Below are 19,227 nucleotides of genomic sequence, written 5' to 3'. Positions count from 1 at the left end.
TTCTTAAATTGTATAACCACATTTTAAAAACCAAGCTTTAACCATTATTTATAAAGTATATTTTTGTTTAAAATTGATAGAGATACCAGAACAGAAACAATTTTAAAAAAAATTTATTTTAAATTGATAAGTGCACGGTAAAAAACCTTGCATAGACAGCAGGCACATATGAAGAATTAAGACTGAAAATTTCAAATTTTTAAGCAGGCAAAACAATTAATTTTTTTTTATAAAATATTTATCTATAGGTTATTAGGTTGGTTATATATATATATATTAGGTAAGTTATGACCGACACAGAAAACGGACAGCATAGTTTGGGCACAAAACGCCATCTTCTTGATCTGAATTGTCACAAACTAAACCCTCATTTTCGCTTCTTGTCCTTATAATAATGTCACTAAAATCAAGTAAAAAAGAATTGGTTACGTATAATGAATTATTATTGCTATGTATATTTATAGAAACAAATTAACGTTTTAAGTTACCTGGAGCAGTACGTCCCGTTGTTTTCTGTAATTCTGACGTCAATAGCAAGCGGCCTCGCGCAAACTTCAGTCGGGTAAAAATTTTGAATTCTTTCCAAACTTTCGTCGTCTCCACAGCCAAGTGCATCATCACTGTCAAACCAGCGTGTCCAATAAACCTGGCAACCTAATTTTTAAAAAAATGTTTTTAATGCAAATAACGTGACTATTAGAAACAAGTGCTGTTACAACTAAATGTTTGACAAAAATAAATAAAAGGTAAAAAGGGTAAGTTTGTCAGAAAACTAAAAAATAATACCGGTTCAAGCTTATAATTTATACAGAACTAGGCTTATTAAACAAAATATATTTAATATACTAATTTAACGATCCATGTGTACGGTTTTATTAATATTAAGATAAAAAACCTCCGTAAGTGTTGCACGATCTTAGTTCTGTACTGTCGCCAGAAATCTTGTAATCCTGATATGTCTCGAACGTTTCTCTCCATTCCTTGTAACTGTCACGCCATTGGGCCAAATTATCCCCACACGGCGCGGCGGAAGCTAATAAAATCCCAAAAAATGCAATTAGATAGGAACTTTTGAGTATTTTAGTACCGCGATGCTTTTTACTTTATGTGTTTATTAAATTCAAGCCTGAACGTAGTAAAAAATTGTGAACTCAAAAAACGTAAAAATTGAAATTTTGTAAAAATATAAAGACACAGTTTTGTTCTTTAAAATTACCCTTTAGAGTATTTTATAGTAAGAGCATCCAACTTTTTAAAATATGTGGTTTATCACCTTCTAGACATGTTTTGGATCCACGAGCAATCACGTAACCTCTTGGGCAAGTACATTTGGTTTCTGTTGAGTATTGTGTAGAAGTACACGTATGGCTACAACCTCCATTATCGTATAGACATTGATCTTAACAAATGTTAAAATCATAATTAAGCATATCAAATATCTTTATAAAAATTATTTAGTTTATTCGGTATATCTAAACATTCAAAATAATTAAATTTTACACCTATATTTAAATTTCCGCATAAGAACAAATTTATCCCTTTTGTTGAAAAATGTATAACCAATAGCCTAAAATTAATGTTAACTTGTAGATATAAAAGTACCTGTATAATGACAACCCCATACACCTTCACGTGTTCCACAATATTGATTTTCATAACATGAACTTTGTTCGCAATGCCAAATACCTCCTCTACACTGACATTTTTCCGAACAATCCGAAGACATCTTGCATTGACCATGCTAACAAATAAAAATGTTTAACGTAAGAAAAAAATTTAGGTATCATCCAAATCATCCTTCTTTATTAAATAGAATACTCGTCTGCCTATACGTATGGAAGGCATTAAACGTATACATGCGGTATTTAAATGACGTACAGATTAAAAACATTTAATAAAACAGCAAACGTTACCATATAAATCACTAACTTTTTATAATTTGTTTAAAATCTTACCTTGTAGTACAATCCCTTAACTGAGTCCAAGCATCCACACCGGTTTGCTGAAACACATTCTCCTACACTCCACATATAACCAGCATCACATTCACAACCTAGCAAAATCATTAAATATTAGTAAAAAGTAATCCAAATTCAGATAACATAATCACAATACAGCAGTCTATATTGTTTTGATATTTTATTAACATTATTGATTTTCTTTTAAACGTTACCTTCAGAAAGTGGTAAACTGGACAAATAAGGATTTGATCTGCAGTTTATGGAGTTCGGATCCGCGCAAGTTCTTCTACAAGGATCCAACATGCGAACATACCGCGAATTCTCCGGGCACTCAATACCTAAAAAATTGCAAAAAAAATAATATAATTTAACTAAATATAAAGAAATGAAAAGGTATTGTTGGTCATCCTAACTGTCCTTACTTATGTCGTAGTCACTTCGTACGAAAAGCGAAATTGGTAAAACAAGTCTTCGAGAACATTCGATCGAATAAGCCACGATAGTTCGTTCCAAGATAGCCAAGTGGTTACTGGTTGTACACAAGTCACGTGTACATGCAATTTTAGGCCAGTTAACGTCAACATCAGCGCGACAAACAGCTAAGGCTTCACCTTCCAAAAAAGAATCACAAGCGTTCTGAATAAGATTGAAGAAACGCCTTCTTTTGCAAGTCGCTGATAAATTAATAGTTGAGTAATTTCTATTCTCCCCGTCAAAGCATCTAAACAAATTAAAAGTTTTAACGATATACCTAATAACACAAACCCTTAGAGTTTTAAAATAGTTTGTATTTACTGTTGTTGTCCAAAATTGCTCCGCCAGTAATTTCCAAAGGATGCCGGGTCACGAGATATGGATTCTACAAGGAGATCGTTTGTGTTTTCCCGATCAAAATTACCGCACAATCCATTGACTTCGCCACTTAATTGTCCAGACAACGTAATGACAAGACTGTAAATAACAAACAATTTAAAATTCGCCTTCATCTTTAAGTATTTTCTAAAAGAGCAAATCTCGTGACGTTACCTGCCGTCCGGAGTAAATGCAAGGGATAAGCCAAAGTTAAATACAATAACTTTTAAAAACAAGTAGGACTTTATTTGATACTGTGAGTTGAAACTTTCAGAGTTAACGTTATGGTCGTTCACCTATGAAGTAATTATAAAAGATAGGTTTATCATATTTGGCTATAAAATTATATTTTTTAATAAAATTTAAAAAAGGCAGCAGGCGCTCCAATTTAAAAAATAAAAAAAAAACTTGTCATAAGGTACACAGGCACCTGTATTGTTTCAGCAGCGGGTGAAATTGTAAAACGAAAAGAAGGGATTTCTTCGGTTGATGATATGGAAATAATTGTGTTAAAACTTTGCAGTCCTTCCAACTCTTCGCACTTGTTTATAACTATCGTGAATCCTGGAATATTTTCGTACCCCGTTGTTCTATTTAATTATTCTTCGATTAATTTTTACTTAAAACATTAAGAATATTTAAATATAGCAAAAAAATACGGCTTTTGTACACTTTCTTTTCAATTCCTAATATTTTATTTAAACTTTTTTTTATATAAATATTTTCTAATTTAAACAAAAAACATTTCAAAAAAATAAAACCTTTTAATTTTAAAACTATTTTTTATCTTGAAACAACATGGCCCTTACTCTGTCTATAGATGACCTTAACTTATTCAAAATTTATTTTTAAACTTAATCCAAGTATATGTAAAAACATTTGCAACTTACACAACAGCTGTATAAGAGCAAGTTCCACCAAAAATATATTGGAAGTTATCAAACGTCGAAATATAATCACCGGACAAAACACAGAATGCAGTCTACAAAAGAAAATGTAAATTTCACGGTTATAAAATACGTATTGTAAAATATTCAAGACTAAGACACAAAGGTAACCAAAACAAGAAGTTTAGTTGTTTAGTTAAGCAAACCTTACACGTGCAATTAAGATTAATATAAATTTAATTTTTTACCGGTGGTACGCATGCGTATGAGCTCCCAACTTCCAGACATTGTTCCTCGTCCGAGCAGGAAATTTCTTCACAAACCCAATTATTGGGACCCATGCACATACATCTTCTGGTACATTCACTGTCGACTTTTGAGAAACCTATAAAAAGCACAAACTTAATTTTACTATGGTACCCTTCTCTTCAATTTTTAAATTTAAAATAATTTAAACTCGAAAATAAACAATTAAAAAACACATGACATTTTTACCTTGAGGAACAAAACCAAGCATTTGTGGATAACATCCGCACTGTCCTGGATCCACACAAACTCCTTCTTGAAGAATATATCCGTCGTTGCATTGACATGAATCAGCAGTGTTTAACAAATTAACTAGTTCATTGGCCCTTTAATATTAAAGTATAATCATTTGTTTATAATAAGTTAAATCAAAAGTTAGGTTTAGTTTCAAACGAAAACTTAAGTTTTTAAAAATAAAGAGCAAAAATTAGAAAAAGGTTAAAAAAAACAATAAATAAGTGCCTGATATTTACATTTGCAATGGTGTTGGGTTTAAGCAAGTTCTAGGCGGTACTTGAGCGTTGCAACTGATATAGAATGAGTTTTCTGGACATTCGGGGGTTGGCAAACCTAAACCTTCCCTCCAGTTACACAATGGCAGTCCAGTGTTTTTACATTGTGTTACCACGAGTTTGAAATGCTAAAAAGAAAAAAAATATAAAAATTTTTATTTACTTCTACACCCGAAATGTTACGACGCGATGTGATATATGTAAATTTACAAACTACTAATCTACTGTTTAAGGTATTGCATTTAACGTTTTAACACTTAGCATATTTTTTGTTAGAAAAAAAAACAGTTAGCCTACTAGGTCTAAAAAAATAATAATTTTTGAGTTTTACCGGTTACCAATAATTTGGCATTACATTAAAATTAAACTTCACTTTAAAAACTCCAAATGTATTTTCTTTTATTGCACAATTTCTTACCTCTTCCAAAACTTGAACAGAGCCTTCTGTTGCACATAAATCGTACAAACAATCTTCATAATACGATGTTAAATTTAGTACTTCTCGACAATTCACAAAAACGTCACTTATTAGAATTGCACCACAAAATTCTTGCACACCCCTGTAAAATAACAAAAATATGTTAACAACCTTAAAATTTTTATTACCTATGTTTTATTTGTTTATTTAATTTTTTTTAATATTATTTTACCATATTGCGACTTGTTCTTCAGTGCACATAAAAGGCTCGGGAATAGTCTCGTCCGGGCAGTAATTTTGAACAAGATAACTTGAAGCAAACTGGTTTAAGTTAGAAGACAGGCTACCGTTTGCTAACACATATTCGTTTGTAATATCGCCATCATAATTTCCACACAACCCCAAAGTCTTAATTTAAAATTAACTGGTTTTGAATCAATTAAAAAACAACAATATTACATAATCAAATAATGTGTTAATGGTTTTATTTCAAATAAAGAAACACATCTTAAAAACGCATAATAAAAACTAATTTATATAAATACCTTGTTGATAAATTGATACGGTAATACGACTTTAACTGTCCATGTATCCAGAGAAACAACAAAACCACGAACAGAAACCACTACTGTTTCACCTATGCGAAAAATCTGTAATTCTGAGCCACTGTAATCCTCTATTATCCTTGGTTGATCGAAAAGATTATATACCTATAAAATTGAATTATTTTTCAGGTATTAAACATAGGAATAAAATTATTTTTTTAACATGGGCAGAATAATAAAAAATATTAAATTAATAACTGCTTGAAGAATTGTTTGACTTACCATTGCTCTTATTCTTGAATCGTCTTGGGGTCCAACATCAACCAATACATTATCTTGTCCGAGAGAAAATTCGAATCTTACTCTATATACAAACGACACCTGGTTGTTGTTGTTTCTGTTAATCAACTCGACAGCGACATTATAAAACTCGTTCGGACCTGTATAATTGACAAACGTGTAATTGCAAATTCCCTGAAAATCGTATTTAAGACCGTCAAAGGTGGTGAAATGAGGGTCGCCTGACGCAATACATTCTTGTGGAGTTGGAAACACGCAGGTGTTTTGTCCCTCGACTACAAGACATTGCCCTGGGTCCTCGCATGTATGTTGTTCACATTGCCAGTTACCAGGACCAGTGCATTCACAAGACATGGTGCATTGTGGGTCGACATATGAAAAACCTAAATAATCAAATATTTTATATTTAACTATATATATATATATATATTTTTTTTTTTTTTGGTTTTTCACGCATTGATAAAAGTAAATAATAAATACGATATACAATTAATATTACAACAATGCGACGGAAAAAAATGACAAAATCAATTTAATGATTTAAAACATGCCAAAAGTATTAATGTTTACATAAAGATTTTAAGTATTTTATGGCATGGTCACCAAACCCAGTTAAGTGACTTATGTATATATTTTAAAAAGCACCTTGGTTGGTTAGGAATAAATACCTTGTGGAACATTTCCAAGTTCTGGTGGATAGCATCCACAATCCGCAAATGGAACACACTCTCCCTCATTCCAAATAAAACCCAAATTACATTCACATCCTTCAACTTGTGGAAGACCACAACTGCGTAATCAAATCAATAAAAAATTATAGTATTTTAAAATTTATTTCGGAGTGTAAAAAATTAAAATCTACAAGAATAAAATAAACAAAAGTAAAAACATTACAAAAAATAAAATTAATGAAGTTCAATAAAAATTTAATTAAACGTCATTTTTAATTTGGCATTTTTATGAACAACTAAAAAACCTTAAAAATTCAATAAAAAAATTTAAAAAAAATTATACAAAAAAGTCAATTTTAAGTTAATAAACCCTATACATGAACCTGTTTCAAACTTACATATTCTCCGCAAACTGATTGAGGCAAGTATTGGGACATGCTGACGTACACCCCCTATATTCGGAATTAGCTGGACATTCTGGTATAATAGTGTTTGTTACTTCTCTCCAATTGCACAAGTTAACTCCAACCGTTCTACATTGTTCAACAAGAATCGCTAAGGTCTGTTTAAAACAAAAACAGTTATAAGAAAAAAAGGCAAAAAAAATATGAGAATAAAAATGTTATTTTGGACTGACAATGGCATTTACTACAAGCCTAAAACAATAAAAAACTGGTGTTAGAATTGTGATATTCCTAAAACAAGTAACATATTATTTTAAAAGTATTAACTTACATCGGCTAAAATTTCACTTTGCCCGTTTGTGGCACAAAGATCAAAAATGCAGTCTTCGTATATAACTAAAAAATCAATGTCTTGTCTGCATGATTCAAAATATGTTGCGTTCAATATTTGTCCACAATATTCGTTACTGGACCTAAAAAAAAGAAAATTAAGGACAGTTAATATATTAGTCGTTTAATTAAATCTAATTTAAATTATTTTTTTATTTTAAGCTTTTAGTTGTATACAAATAATTGAATTTTTCCATTTAAACCTCAATTATATTAATTGTTTTTAGGTGTAAAAATCGCCCATGTGGTGTCCACTTAATTTTCATAGTATGAAATTTACAAATTAAATATTGTTTTTAAAAACTTAAATTAAACTTACCACATTTCGGTTTGGTTAGGTGAACAAACAAAAGGTTCGGGTAAAGTTTTAAATGGGCAATAACCAACAAATACGCTGTAAGGTTCAATAAATTCCTCAACGGTATTAGCCACTGTACCATTAGGTAATATAAAATCATCGGCAGGGTCATTGTTGTAATTTCCACACATTCCCAAAACCTTAAAAACAAATCAAATCTTAGGATTAAAGCATTGTTTTAATAAAACACTAAAATCAACAATCTTATAATATGAAAAATTACAAAAATAAATGCATATTTTTATCAAATTTTTACTTACCTGTCCGTTGTAGCGATTTGGCAAAATAAGGTTAACTCTGTTTCGTCTAAAAAAGACCTCAACGTCTCTAAAACGAAGAGTAATTCCTCTACCCGACTGAGATATCGTAAAACCAGCCGAGTTATAGTCAACCAATAATGTTGTTTCAGGAAAAAAATTGGATATCTTTATAACGTAAAAAAAAAGTGTTATACAAAAATTTTTTTAAAGGCCAAACAAAGAAGATGTAATAATAAACATTTGTTTGGCATAATATAAAACATCCGTACAAATTGATATATCATTTTAAGATATAAATGGTAATGATTTAAATAAAAAGGGAGTTTGTAAGAAGTTTAAGAATAGGTTTTAATAAAATAGTATAGTTGTAAATTGTTTAAATAAATGCTTTTAAATGTAGATTGTTTAAATTAAGGAAGTTGAAAAGGGGGTTTGGCTGTTAGAAAATTAAATAGTAAGGGTCTAGGTAGATATGGGTTTAATCCAAGGGGTTTCATCATAGGGGTAGGTCGTAAGGAGTTTAAATGTTACAAATGCAAATAGCTTTTTTAAAGAACCTTGGCCTGTGAGAATCTTTCATCAAAAACTCCAAGTTCAACCCCGACGTAAGAATCATCGAAAGAAAAGGTCGCTCTTACACGGTGAACGTAAGAAAACCTAATGTCGTCATTTCTGTTTATTAACTCGACACTGATGTTAAAAAACTCCTCGCCACTCGAATATTCGGAAAAGGTATAATTGCAAGCTCCTTGGAAATCATATCTTCGGCCGTCAAAGGTTGTAAAATGGGGATCCCCACTACCGGTACAGGTTGCAACGCCTAAAATGTAGCACAAGTTTATGCGTTAAACACTTATTTTATTGACCAAATTATTTTACTTCAAAAAACCATTCATACGAAAACAAACATTATACGATTAACGTGTATTTATGGTTATCATTTGCATGTAAGTGTATTACATTAATTAAAAAAAAATTACCGAAAAAGGCTTGAAGTAAGAAGATTAAAAGAAAATGTCTCAAGGTTGGTTCCGATAAGAAATATACTTACTTTCAGGTTGACAAGCTCTTTCCTGTGTAAGTGGATTAATTCCACATATCTCCCCTTCCCGACAATTAACAGGTTCGGTAGTTAATACCCCACCCAAACAAGTTGTCCGCACATTACAGTCTACATTCAAAAAGCTGGGCCCACTCTGTCGAAGAATAAGTTGTAAGCAAAGTTTTATGGAGTATATTTATATACAAAAATGTTACCATGTAATATCTTCCTTCAGTTGCACAACCACAATCGCCCAAAGGAACACAAATTGTGCCGGAAAGTACAAACCCGTCGTCACATTGGCAATCTTTAATAAATAAGTTAATTTAATAAAACTCTAAAGGTGTAATCGGCTAAAAAAAATGTTATTACCTTCTACGTTTTGACGATCGCATCTACTTGCTTGTGTTGGGTTTAAGCAGGTGTTTGGACAGCCTGGTCCATTTTGTTCATAGTGTGAATTAGAAGGACAAATGATAGCTAAAAATTACAAAAGTACATTGTTATAAATTTTTAGATCTGTTAACTAAAGTTGAACATATTTTCAATAATACTAAAGGCATTGCTTAAATTATTAATAAATATAAATTATTAATAAATATAAATTAATACGTGTTCCTGTTTCGTTTCGCCAATCACAAATAGGAATACCAAGTCCCTGACATATTTGTGCATACTCAGATACAGCTTGCTCCAACAACATTAGCTCCCCGTCCGTAACACATAAGTCAAATACACAATTCTAAAAACGACAACAATAAAAATTAAATTACCTTTTGTATGTTCGGTATTTTATTAACAAGTTTAAAAAATAATAATTTTTATATCTCCACCTGCAATAAGCTATATTTTTGAAATTGATTAAAACGATTTCTTATATTGAAATAATTTTACTTGAATAATATTTGGAGTTGCAACTTGCATTCTGCATTGCTCAAAGCAATCTCGGTCCAGTATATTACATTGTTCTGCGTATTCACTTTCATCCAGGCATTGCATATTGAAATCCTCGCCAGAAGAACACCTAAAATAATTTTAAGGTGAAACAATAAAACATAATTCAATAAATAGATGTTACGTCAGTTTGTAGAATAAATTGCCCCAAGAGTTATTAAAATTTCCTTGACCGGTATACCACTTTACCAGCCTAGAAAGCGCAGTACATTTTTTTCTTCCTTTAAAAAGGAATAATGACACTACCTTAAACCGGCGTTTTATAGCATAAGTAACTTAAATGGAGTATTTATTTAATTTCTATTTTAATAAAAAAATTTTAATAAAAAACTTTTAAATATTTTCTTATGTTACAAAAATAAACTTAATTTAAAATACGTTGAGCTATCTTAAATTACAAAATATGACATAATTGTTAAATTAAACTTATAAAAATCTAGCTGTTACCCTTCTTCAGTTCCACCGACTTGAAAAGAATTTCCAAAAACATTTTCATCAACTATTTCAGTTGAGTTAGCGATTAACTGAAATTCATCTTCGGGATCTCCATTTATGTTTCCACATAAACCTTTAAATTAAAAAGGTGAATAATTACCAAAACAGTTAAAAAGCTTGTCAACTAAAGTAAATTTTTTTTTATAATGTTATCAAACAATTTTAATATTTTTAAACTTATTATATTTGCAAAAAAAACATTTTTTGGAACATTATTATAACAAACTAGAAATTAAATTTAAAAAAAGTTCAAAAATTGGAAAAAAGTGATTCAGTTGCTTAAGACATTTAAATACAGCTTTCACCTTAAATATATTTCAATAAACAACATAAAATAAATTAAGAAACAAACCTGTGACTAAATTAGCATACGAAGCAGAAAGGAAAATTCGGAAGTTGGAGTCACCATTATATCGAATTTCTAATCCAAATCTAGTTCGCATAACAATGTTTATTCCTTCAATCGTAATGGAAAATCCAACAGATCCGATCTCAAAAGGTGGAGTAACAATAATACTATCAACCTGCAAGAAAATGCATTATTAATATTAGGGGCATTTCGTATAGCTTATAAGTTGGTCACATGTAAATTTAGCCATTTCTGGTATGCAAAATCACAGAACGTGGAAAGAATAAATTCAATTAAAAAGAGATGTATTTAATAGATGTATAATTCGGCGGTCCAACTAAAGAAACCTATATTTTTGTTTTAAATTTCTTAAGTTTTGCGACACCCTTTGACGACCGAACCTTTACCTAACAACTGTGTGCCTTGACACACAGATTATATTAGCCATAATAGTTATAAAAAACACAAGAAATTAAAAAAATTAATCTTGGTATCAAATAGTTTGAACCAAATCAGACATTTTGAACGAAGTTTACATAAACATATTAAAAATAAATAGTTTAAAAAAAATATTGAAATGTTAACAAATAATAAATAATGATTGTTTTTACCGATAATTGGCGACCTTGATAAAATATAAATGTTTGGTTGTACACTGTTACAAAAGCTCGTTTAAAGAAAGCCACGTTGTTATTTCTGCCACGCCTTTCATTTTCAATCTGCAAAAAAATAATATCTCAAAAAACGTTCAACAAAAAATGTTGGATACAAAAAATAAACCACAAAAAGAGTTAATTAAAGCCTATAAGTTTATCATATTAGTCTGTCAATTTAACATTATGTTTGTGTTTTAGTTTAATTAATTTAAACTTACTAATATAGTAAACGATTCAAGGTCAGAACTTTCTGAAAGGTTTGTTGACACGACATTGTAAATACAAGTTCCTTGGAAATCATAAAATCTTCCGTCAAAAGTTCTATAATGTGGATCACCGGCAATTGTGCACATTTCAGTTCCTGTAACAAGTAATTCTATGTTAAAAAAGCACCTTTTTTAAAAAATTAATAAACAACACGAGAATGACTACTTGATCTATATAAAACAACAATCTGGTTTTAATAGTGATTAGTATTCATAAATACCATTAACATTAGACACTTTAATATTTAAATACACTTTAAAATTTAAATATTTTAAAGAGAAAATCAATAGAAAAAACGGACGGCTAATGTGTTTATTTTAACTGTTCAGTTAAAAACAATTACGAACAGTTTTGCGGTTATAATGAGTCTTAAAAAAATTAGCTAGTCGTATTTTTTCGTAGAGCTCTTCTCTAATGGTCTATGTGTTTATCGCTTTTAACATATAATAATATACTAAATTAAAATACACACCTACAAATCTACATTCGAGTTCTGGGTACGTCCAAGTGCCATTCGCCTGACATACCGACATCGTAACTGCATTTGAAATATACCCGGGACTGCATTGCAGATAACATTCGGAGCCCTGGTTGTTAAAATCTGAGCAAGTGATTGTACTACCGGGCATCGAAATTAGAATTGGACACTTTGAATGTAAGTTTTTGTATTAAAATAAATATATATTTAAGTTAATTACTACCTCTACTTGGTTACTTAATAATTATTAAAAAACACAAATTACCTTAAATAAACCAAAATACCAAAAAAATTACTCAAAAGAAGTTTCGAAATGCTTTTAGCCTTTAAAATAAAATTAAAATGTAGTAAAGCTTTAAAAAAATTAAATTAGTAAGCGCAAACCAATTTTACAGAACTCAAAGTTTTTAAATTTAACTTACTGTTACAGTATTGTTGTTCCGTACGATAATGTTAAAGTACACGAACAAAAACTCGTTACTTCCGCTTGATGTCGCCGTGACGGTGACGCGGCTGATGAAATTATTCTGAGCATCAGAAGGGACATTAATTAAAATGTCGATGACATTTGTAGAGTTGGATAATACCTCGATTCTGAAACAAATTATAAATATACATAAAGCATAATGACGTTTTTTCCTTTTTATTTCTAATATGACACTCGGGACCCGCGGTGCTTCATATAGCGGCGGCCATGCAATCACGAAATCTTAATTATTCGATTTGTAAGGTTGAACTGTTTTAATTGTAAGCCATTCAAATATAATACAAGATAAAACTTTTAAATTTTTGACAGACAACTCGAAAATATGGTTAATGGTTACTAAAAAAATATAAAATTTAATTGTTTTGTTATAACATACCATTTAAAAAACAACTAAAAAAAAACAACTTTTTTTTATTATATTAATTTTAGATTTATAAAATTAATGACGCGCCCCTTAATTTTTTAACCATATTTAAAAGTGTATACAATATTACAAGATCGAACTTACGTTTCTGGGCTAGTTAAGTCGGCGTAAGAGACTGGGTCGAACACATCAAAAGTGAAATTGTTCGAATCGCCAAGGTTAGTTAGTAACGTCGAAATCTAAAAAAAATATTATGATAAAAATATTAGGGTGGGGTCGAAATGGGAGAAGTCGAGTTCTATTGTAAAGCAATATTGCGTTATTTTTAAAAAATAGAAAAGTCAATAAACTTATTAAAATACAAAGCCATATCATAACATTATATTCTATACAATAGCAAAGTTTTAAAATCAATTTAGTTATAATTGAATAAAAAAACAACGTTTAAATAAAATGAGAATATAGAAAATAAAATAATTATTAAATTTGAGATAATTTATTACTCATATTTGGCAATTTTCATTTTTTGTTTTATTTTTTTTTCAATGAACTTAGCCGTTCTTGCATAATGTTTTAAATTCATGTAACACAGACTTTTCCATACAACATGTTAATTAAATATAAAATCAGTAACAAAAACTAAATATGACGTATTTGGACCTTTTTACCTGTATCGTTGTTCCAGCGTCAACAATAATATCAGGAATGTCATCCAAGGTGCTTCTGGTCGCTAGAGGCGTTATAGTGCATGGGTCGTAACGTTGAAATTCCGAGATACCGTCAATTAGCCCAATAGTTTCCTATATAATTATTGAAAAATCATAAAGATGAAAACTATATTTAAGCTTAAAAAAATATAATAACTGTTTAGGTGTAATTTAAAATTAATAAAATATATATATACTTAATTAATTAAAATATTTACGTGGTTTAAAAATAAAAACAACAACTTAGTGTAAAAATCTAAAACATTTTAAATAATATATTTTTTGGACAAGTAGAGCGAGCTTTTTCAATTAAAAATATTTAACAACCAAAATATACTTTGTTATTATAACAATTTAAATGCCATGTATTTGTGTGGTCTTTTATAGAAACTTGGCTTTGTTTACCCTAAAATGATATGGCTCCGAAATAGGGTTTGGTCTACAGACGCCTACGCCTTTGGCTCAGATCATTAGTTCTCAATACTTTATTTTTCGTAATGGTTTGAAGAATATTTCAAAATAAATTATAAAGGGCAATTTTTCTTATTTAAGTATTAATGTTAAGCATATTTTTAGTGTCGCAATTCACGCTTATTGATTTTGTAATTTAAACAAATTAATTTATTTTACGAAAATTGAATTTTACTTTATGCTACAAGAAAAAAGTTAATTAACTTGCCGATGCAAGAAACAAAGTTGCCAATAAAAAGCACGTAAAAAAAAAATAAGTACAAGATTAATTTAGCGTAAACGTTAGAGCATTTACCAGCCAAAAACAAATATACCTGCATTTTCGTCCTTTTATGCCTTTTAGCTAATATTTTTCTTTTTTAACAGGGTAAAGAGAATGCGTTAATGTATCTTTCAGTATGTTTTTATTGAACTGTAACGGTGTTTAGGGCAACTAGGCAACATCACGATTTTAACATTAACAAAAAAATTGCTCTTTATTTGTAGCGTGTAAGAATTTTATACGCTTCAAAAATACAAACATATGTTAAAAATCAAATTATAAAATTTTGACCCAAAATTGCTATTTTGTAATACCCTATGATAAACAATAAATCTAAATAGTTTACTAACTTTAATCTTGTTTACGCAAGCATTAAAATATATTAATGCTGAATTTATATAGGTGCTGTTTAAGATATAACATTAACCTTATGCTTGTAAGGCGAAAAGAAAGAATAATATTTGTATGTTATAATCTATCGAATAACCTAAACACCACGTTTTAAAAGAGAATATAGTTGCTGGCGAAAGTACGTACTATTATTAAATTTACCAGCGCGATTGCTTAGGCAACCAGCCAAAATAATATTTTACAGGTAATAAAACAGCTAAAACATTTTATATTTTAAATGGATGTAAAAGCCATTTCGATTTACTAAGCTATAGAATAAAAAAAATTAGAGTAAATTAAATTTTAAGAAAATTGCATTTATTTTATTTTTTTTTGAATTGCAATTTTATTTTTTTTTTTATGCTACTTAAAACTTTTTTGCACTTAAAATATAAATTTTAACTTACAATCAAGAAACGTTCATTAGGTATTCTTATAGGTTCTTGAGTTCGATATTCACCCATATTGGAACCACATGGAATTAATACTTCCGTGGCCAAAACCAAATCTTCAGATGAACGTAAGTTAATAACTGTCAGGGCCACATTTTGAAGATCTCCATAAGCATTCACATACAAGTGCGCAAGATTACCTAAAATAAATTAATCGTAAAAATAAATAAAAAAAGTTTTTATTGTTAAATACAACTCATTGACTTCTAGAACATCGTAGAAAAAACGTCACAATATTATAAAAAAAAAGTCAATTAACCTTGCCGAGGTTGCTCTCTATGAACAAATTCTCCATTTACTTCTTCAAATAAAGTTGGCCACGCACCAAGAACTGTAGAACCCAAAACTTCCATTCTGTTTAAAATTATTAGATTTTGGATTTAGAATTATAAATATCAGTATTGAGCGTTGTAATTAAAAATCCATTTGACCTGTAACCCAAATCTCCTGCAAGATCAATTCTATATGTACCAGGAACGGCGTCTGGAATTTGCAGAATAACCAAACCTTCAGTGTTTACTCTCACATTGGGAATAACATCTAATAAAGCAAATGTATTTAAAACCTTATCATAATTTTTTTATAAGTTAATACTGTAATTAAAATGAGAAAACTTAATCTGTTGGGTCTAATAAGCCATAAACAACAATATAATCTTTTACGGTTGCTTTAAATAAGAAACTATGCATTTACTTGTTTCAGCTTCACTTATTGTTATATTCAAAGAGGTGACAAATGAAGCACCAGCACCGGACAAGACAATGTTAAAGCTTGTAACTGTATTATCGACCACAAATGAAACAGAATTTGCAGAGGAGTTAGTTACTATCAGCAATTGTACCTACATAAAAAAAACATTGTAAAACACAACTTCGAAAAGCACCTAAGCTACCCGACTATGAGTATTTGGTAAAATAAGCAATTTTACGCCACTCTACTACAGATTTATAACACATTCTTTTTTAACCAACTAACTTTAACCAATCCGCTTACCCCTTTTTTGAGCAAATTGCACAACATTTTTTGTGCTGACTTATATTACATACAAATTGTTATCTTGCCTGGCCTTGGTCGGTTAAGGCTGTGAAAAGTTCTGTGATGCTGTTAATGCTGTCTTTATCAGTAACTGTGACCAAACCACCAGAACTGGACGATATTCGATCGTAAAGAACAAATCCATCGTCGCCTTCAATGTCATTCGTGAGAAGGGATATAATCTAATAAATTAAAATGATTAACTTTATTTAATTTTAAATTTGCAAATATTTTTTTTTTGTAAGTTGGGGCTATATTTTTTTTATAATTAAGTTTCATATATAATAAAAATGTATTAAGTTGTGTAATACCATACCCTGATTTTTCTGATAAGTGCAAGTGCTATCACCCTGCTTTTCAGTTCAACATCTTTGGCAGCAGCATCAGTGATCAAAAACAAAACAGACCTAAAACAATAAAATTTGTAATATTTTTTCAGTAAAAATTTCTATTTTTTAAGAAATAAATTTGTTTTTATTTAAGATTGCAAGCCTAAAAACTTTTGATTGGGCCAATAACATTAACATTTTAAGGAAATAGATGTGCAGCAAAAATACATAAATAATTTTTAAATGTTACCGTCGTGTACTAAACAAAAGCGCATTTTGAATTCCAGTTAGTGCCAGTTCAGGTAAGTCCCCGCCGCCGGACGCTGTTAATGCATTTAAAGCTTCAAGAAATACATCAGGATCGCTGGTTACAGTAACAGGTCCGACACCTAGATTAACAAAATGTCAACTTTAAAAAAATTGGCCTTTTTTGTTAGCTAGTTAAAATATATTAGTTATTAACTTGGGTCATTAAAGGGGCTCAGAACATAAAGTATTGGCATGTTAACAGTGTTTCTTGTAGATTCAATAATTAGGGTCACTCTCTCGACAGCAGCTTCAATTTCACTAGCCATACTTCCAGTTGTGTCAATAGCAAACGACAAGGTACTCCCCACGTTTAAACTCAAGTAAATTTCGAATTGTGAAGGAGCTAAAATCATTGATTGTCGTTTGTTAGTTATCACATAATAGTTAATTTTTTTTTATTACCTGGTAATTGATTAAATTTTGTTAAACTTCTGTTTTTATTACAACTCATACAAGTTTATAGAAAATAAGTCATTATTGTTATATTACCTTATACAAAAGCTTTACAATAACAAAGCTTAAACTTACTGACAGCATTTTCAATGTTTGTAAAAATCATCGCCAAAACTGATCTTAACTCATTGCGTTCTGCCAACGTTAATTGATTTAGATTAACTGAGTTCAATATTGAATTTTCCCGCATAGACGCCTCAATTAAGTAAGCAGTTTCGCTACGGGCTGCGTCTGTTTCACCACCAACAATTAAGCCAACGACTTCTGCCAACAGCGTGTTTAAGTTCCCGCCGGTATCATCTTGAAGGTTGGTGTTAATGATGTCCAAATAACCAGCAACGAATCTATTTTAAAGTGAATAAAAATACAATTTAGGCGTTAAAACATACTTCATATTGGATCTAACAAACATCTTATTTTTTTAGTTATTAGGGCTACATGAAATACCTTACATTTCTTGTTTGTGAGTTGTTTTTTTTTTTATTAAGGTTATCAATTTATTAACATAAAATGACTGGAAAATTATAAATTTTTATTTTTAAAATTAAATGATTTACTGTGAAGTTGATGTTGCACTATCTCCATATCTAAGTTGAAACAATTCGTACAGTCTGTAGGTCTGACCCTCTTGAATATTCGAGAATCCGTTGCTAGCAACAGAGTTGCGAATAAAAAATCGTGTTGTAGCATCAACCAGGCCTTGCAACACTACATCTTTAAAGTTGAAAGTTTCCTCGGGTTGAACTGAGCAAGTGTTCTTAAAACGAATTAAGATTTTATGCTGAAGTTTTTATTTAAACGTTTCCAAGCAATCTTACCTGTGATAGTACATTGTTGCATAACAATCCAATTATTAAGGCAATACAAAATGCGCGCATCCCGATTAAATTGTATTGGTATATTTATTATAACCTAAAATAAAGTTTAAAAATAGAAAACGTTAAATGCAAATACAAAATAATGCTTTTTTAAAACTTTAAATCACTAATAGTACTGTAAACTAAACAAGTGGTTCAAAACTTTTTTTAATTATTATAAAGAAAGTTTTTTTAGCAGAATTGTAGTTAAGTTGACCTGTTGTGGTACTATTAAGCTTGTTATTTCAGGTTAATTTTTTATATGTAATAAAGCTGCTTGCAGAGCATTTTTTGTTTTGTAAAACAACCTAAATACCTCAACTTGTTAAATCTAAATTCAGTTCAACAACGAAATTCAAGTAAATGGACTTTTTAAACTGGTTTAGTCTCAGCTATGATCTACTTTAAAAATATTTCTTTTTAATCAAGTCCCTTTTTGCCTACTCGCATTGCGCAAACGTGTTTTCTTTTTTTATACCAGCATCAAAACCGCACTGCTTACATTTTAAGCAAAGCTATATATCACGCCATTGTTATTCAGGAAAATGTAGACGACATCCGTACGCAAGTAAGGGTTAATACTAGTTTATTATCTCGTAATATCATGGTTTAAAAAACAGCAACGCAAAAATAAAGTTGTTGTAAGAACAAAAAAAGGAGTTCGAAGAATTAAATAAAACACGTTTTTCACGGATTACCACGTTTTGAACTTTTGAAATAAATACCGGGGTTTTATTTGCGTAACATGGTCCCACGTTAAAATGCCCACTTAAACCGTTACCCCACGTAACGTCATCTAAACAATAACCCATATAAGCCTATTACTTTCGCGTGGGTTAGAGAAATTTAGGTATAAATTCCTTAAAAGCACGAAGCCAACTAGTTCCGACGATTACCTTTAAAAAGTGAATACTTATTCAGCTAGAACCAAAATACATAATTACAGCGAACTTATAAAATTTCAACCTTAAAATATTACACTGTTAATGAAATACGCACGCCTAAT

The 19,227-nt window shown here is 30.0% G+C and overlaps 1 protein-coding gene across 1 annotated transcript; it reads right to left on the bottom strand.

Moving 5' to 3' along the window:
• Positions 1-62: 62 nt before the first annotated feature.
• LOC145745230 (zonadhesin-like) lies at positions 63-18,277 on the bottom strand. The gene is made up of 49 exons (XM_082563241.1): positions 18,183-18,277; positions 17,922-18,121; positions 17,440-17,708; positions 17,066-17,254; positions 16,853-16,991; positions 16,590-16,680; positions 16,300-16,455; positions 15,932-16,079; positions 15,670-15,778; positions 15,498-15,592; positions 15,194-15,378; positions 13,625-13,756; positions 13,101-13,195; positions 12,528-12,699; positions 12,100-12,274; positions 11,579-11,721; positions 11,316-11,423; positions 10,708-10,879; positions 10,308-10,428; positions 9,801-9,930; positions 9,519-9,648; positions 9,279-9,386; positions 9,122-9,213; positions 8,916-9,060; positions 8,422-8,684; positions 7,865-8,029; positions 7,566-7,744; positions 7,188-7,329; positions 6,851-7,014; positions 6,450-6,571; positions 5,764-6,164; positions 5,482-5,646; positions 5,169-5,344; positions 4,937-5,078; positions 4,480-4,646; positions 4,196-4,332; positions 3,949-4,085; positions 3,704-3,795; positions 3,244-3,403; positions 2,988-3,109; positions 2,757-2,912; positions 2,384-2,682; positions 2,174-2,299; positions 1,956-2,053; positions 1,603-1,741; positions 1,274-1,399; positions 896-1,033; positions 489-654; positions 63-400 (listed from the first exon to the last, which is right to left on the bottom strand). The coding sequence occupies exons 1-49, from the start codon at positions 18,240-18,242 to the stop codon at positions 286-288; spliced, it is 7,461 nt and encodes a 2,486-aa protein (XP_082419367.1). The 5' UTR covers positions 18,243-18,277; the 3' UTR covers positions 63-285.
• Between the last annotated feature and the right edge of the window lie 950 nt (positions 18,278-19,227).

This window comes from Corella eumyota, chromosome 1 (assembly GCF_963082875.1).
Source record: "Corella eumyota chromosome 1, kaCorEumy4.1, whole genome shotgun sequence".
In the NCBI taxonomy this organism is placed as follows: domain Eukaryota; kingdom Metazoa; phylum Chordata; class Ascidiacea; order Phlebobranchia; family Corellidae; genus Corella; species Corella eumyota.
This window is presented reverse-complemented; position numbering and strand designations above follow the sequence as displayed.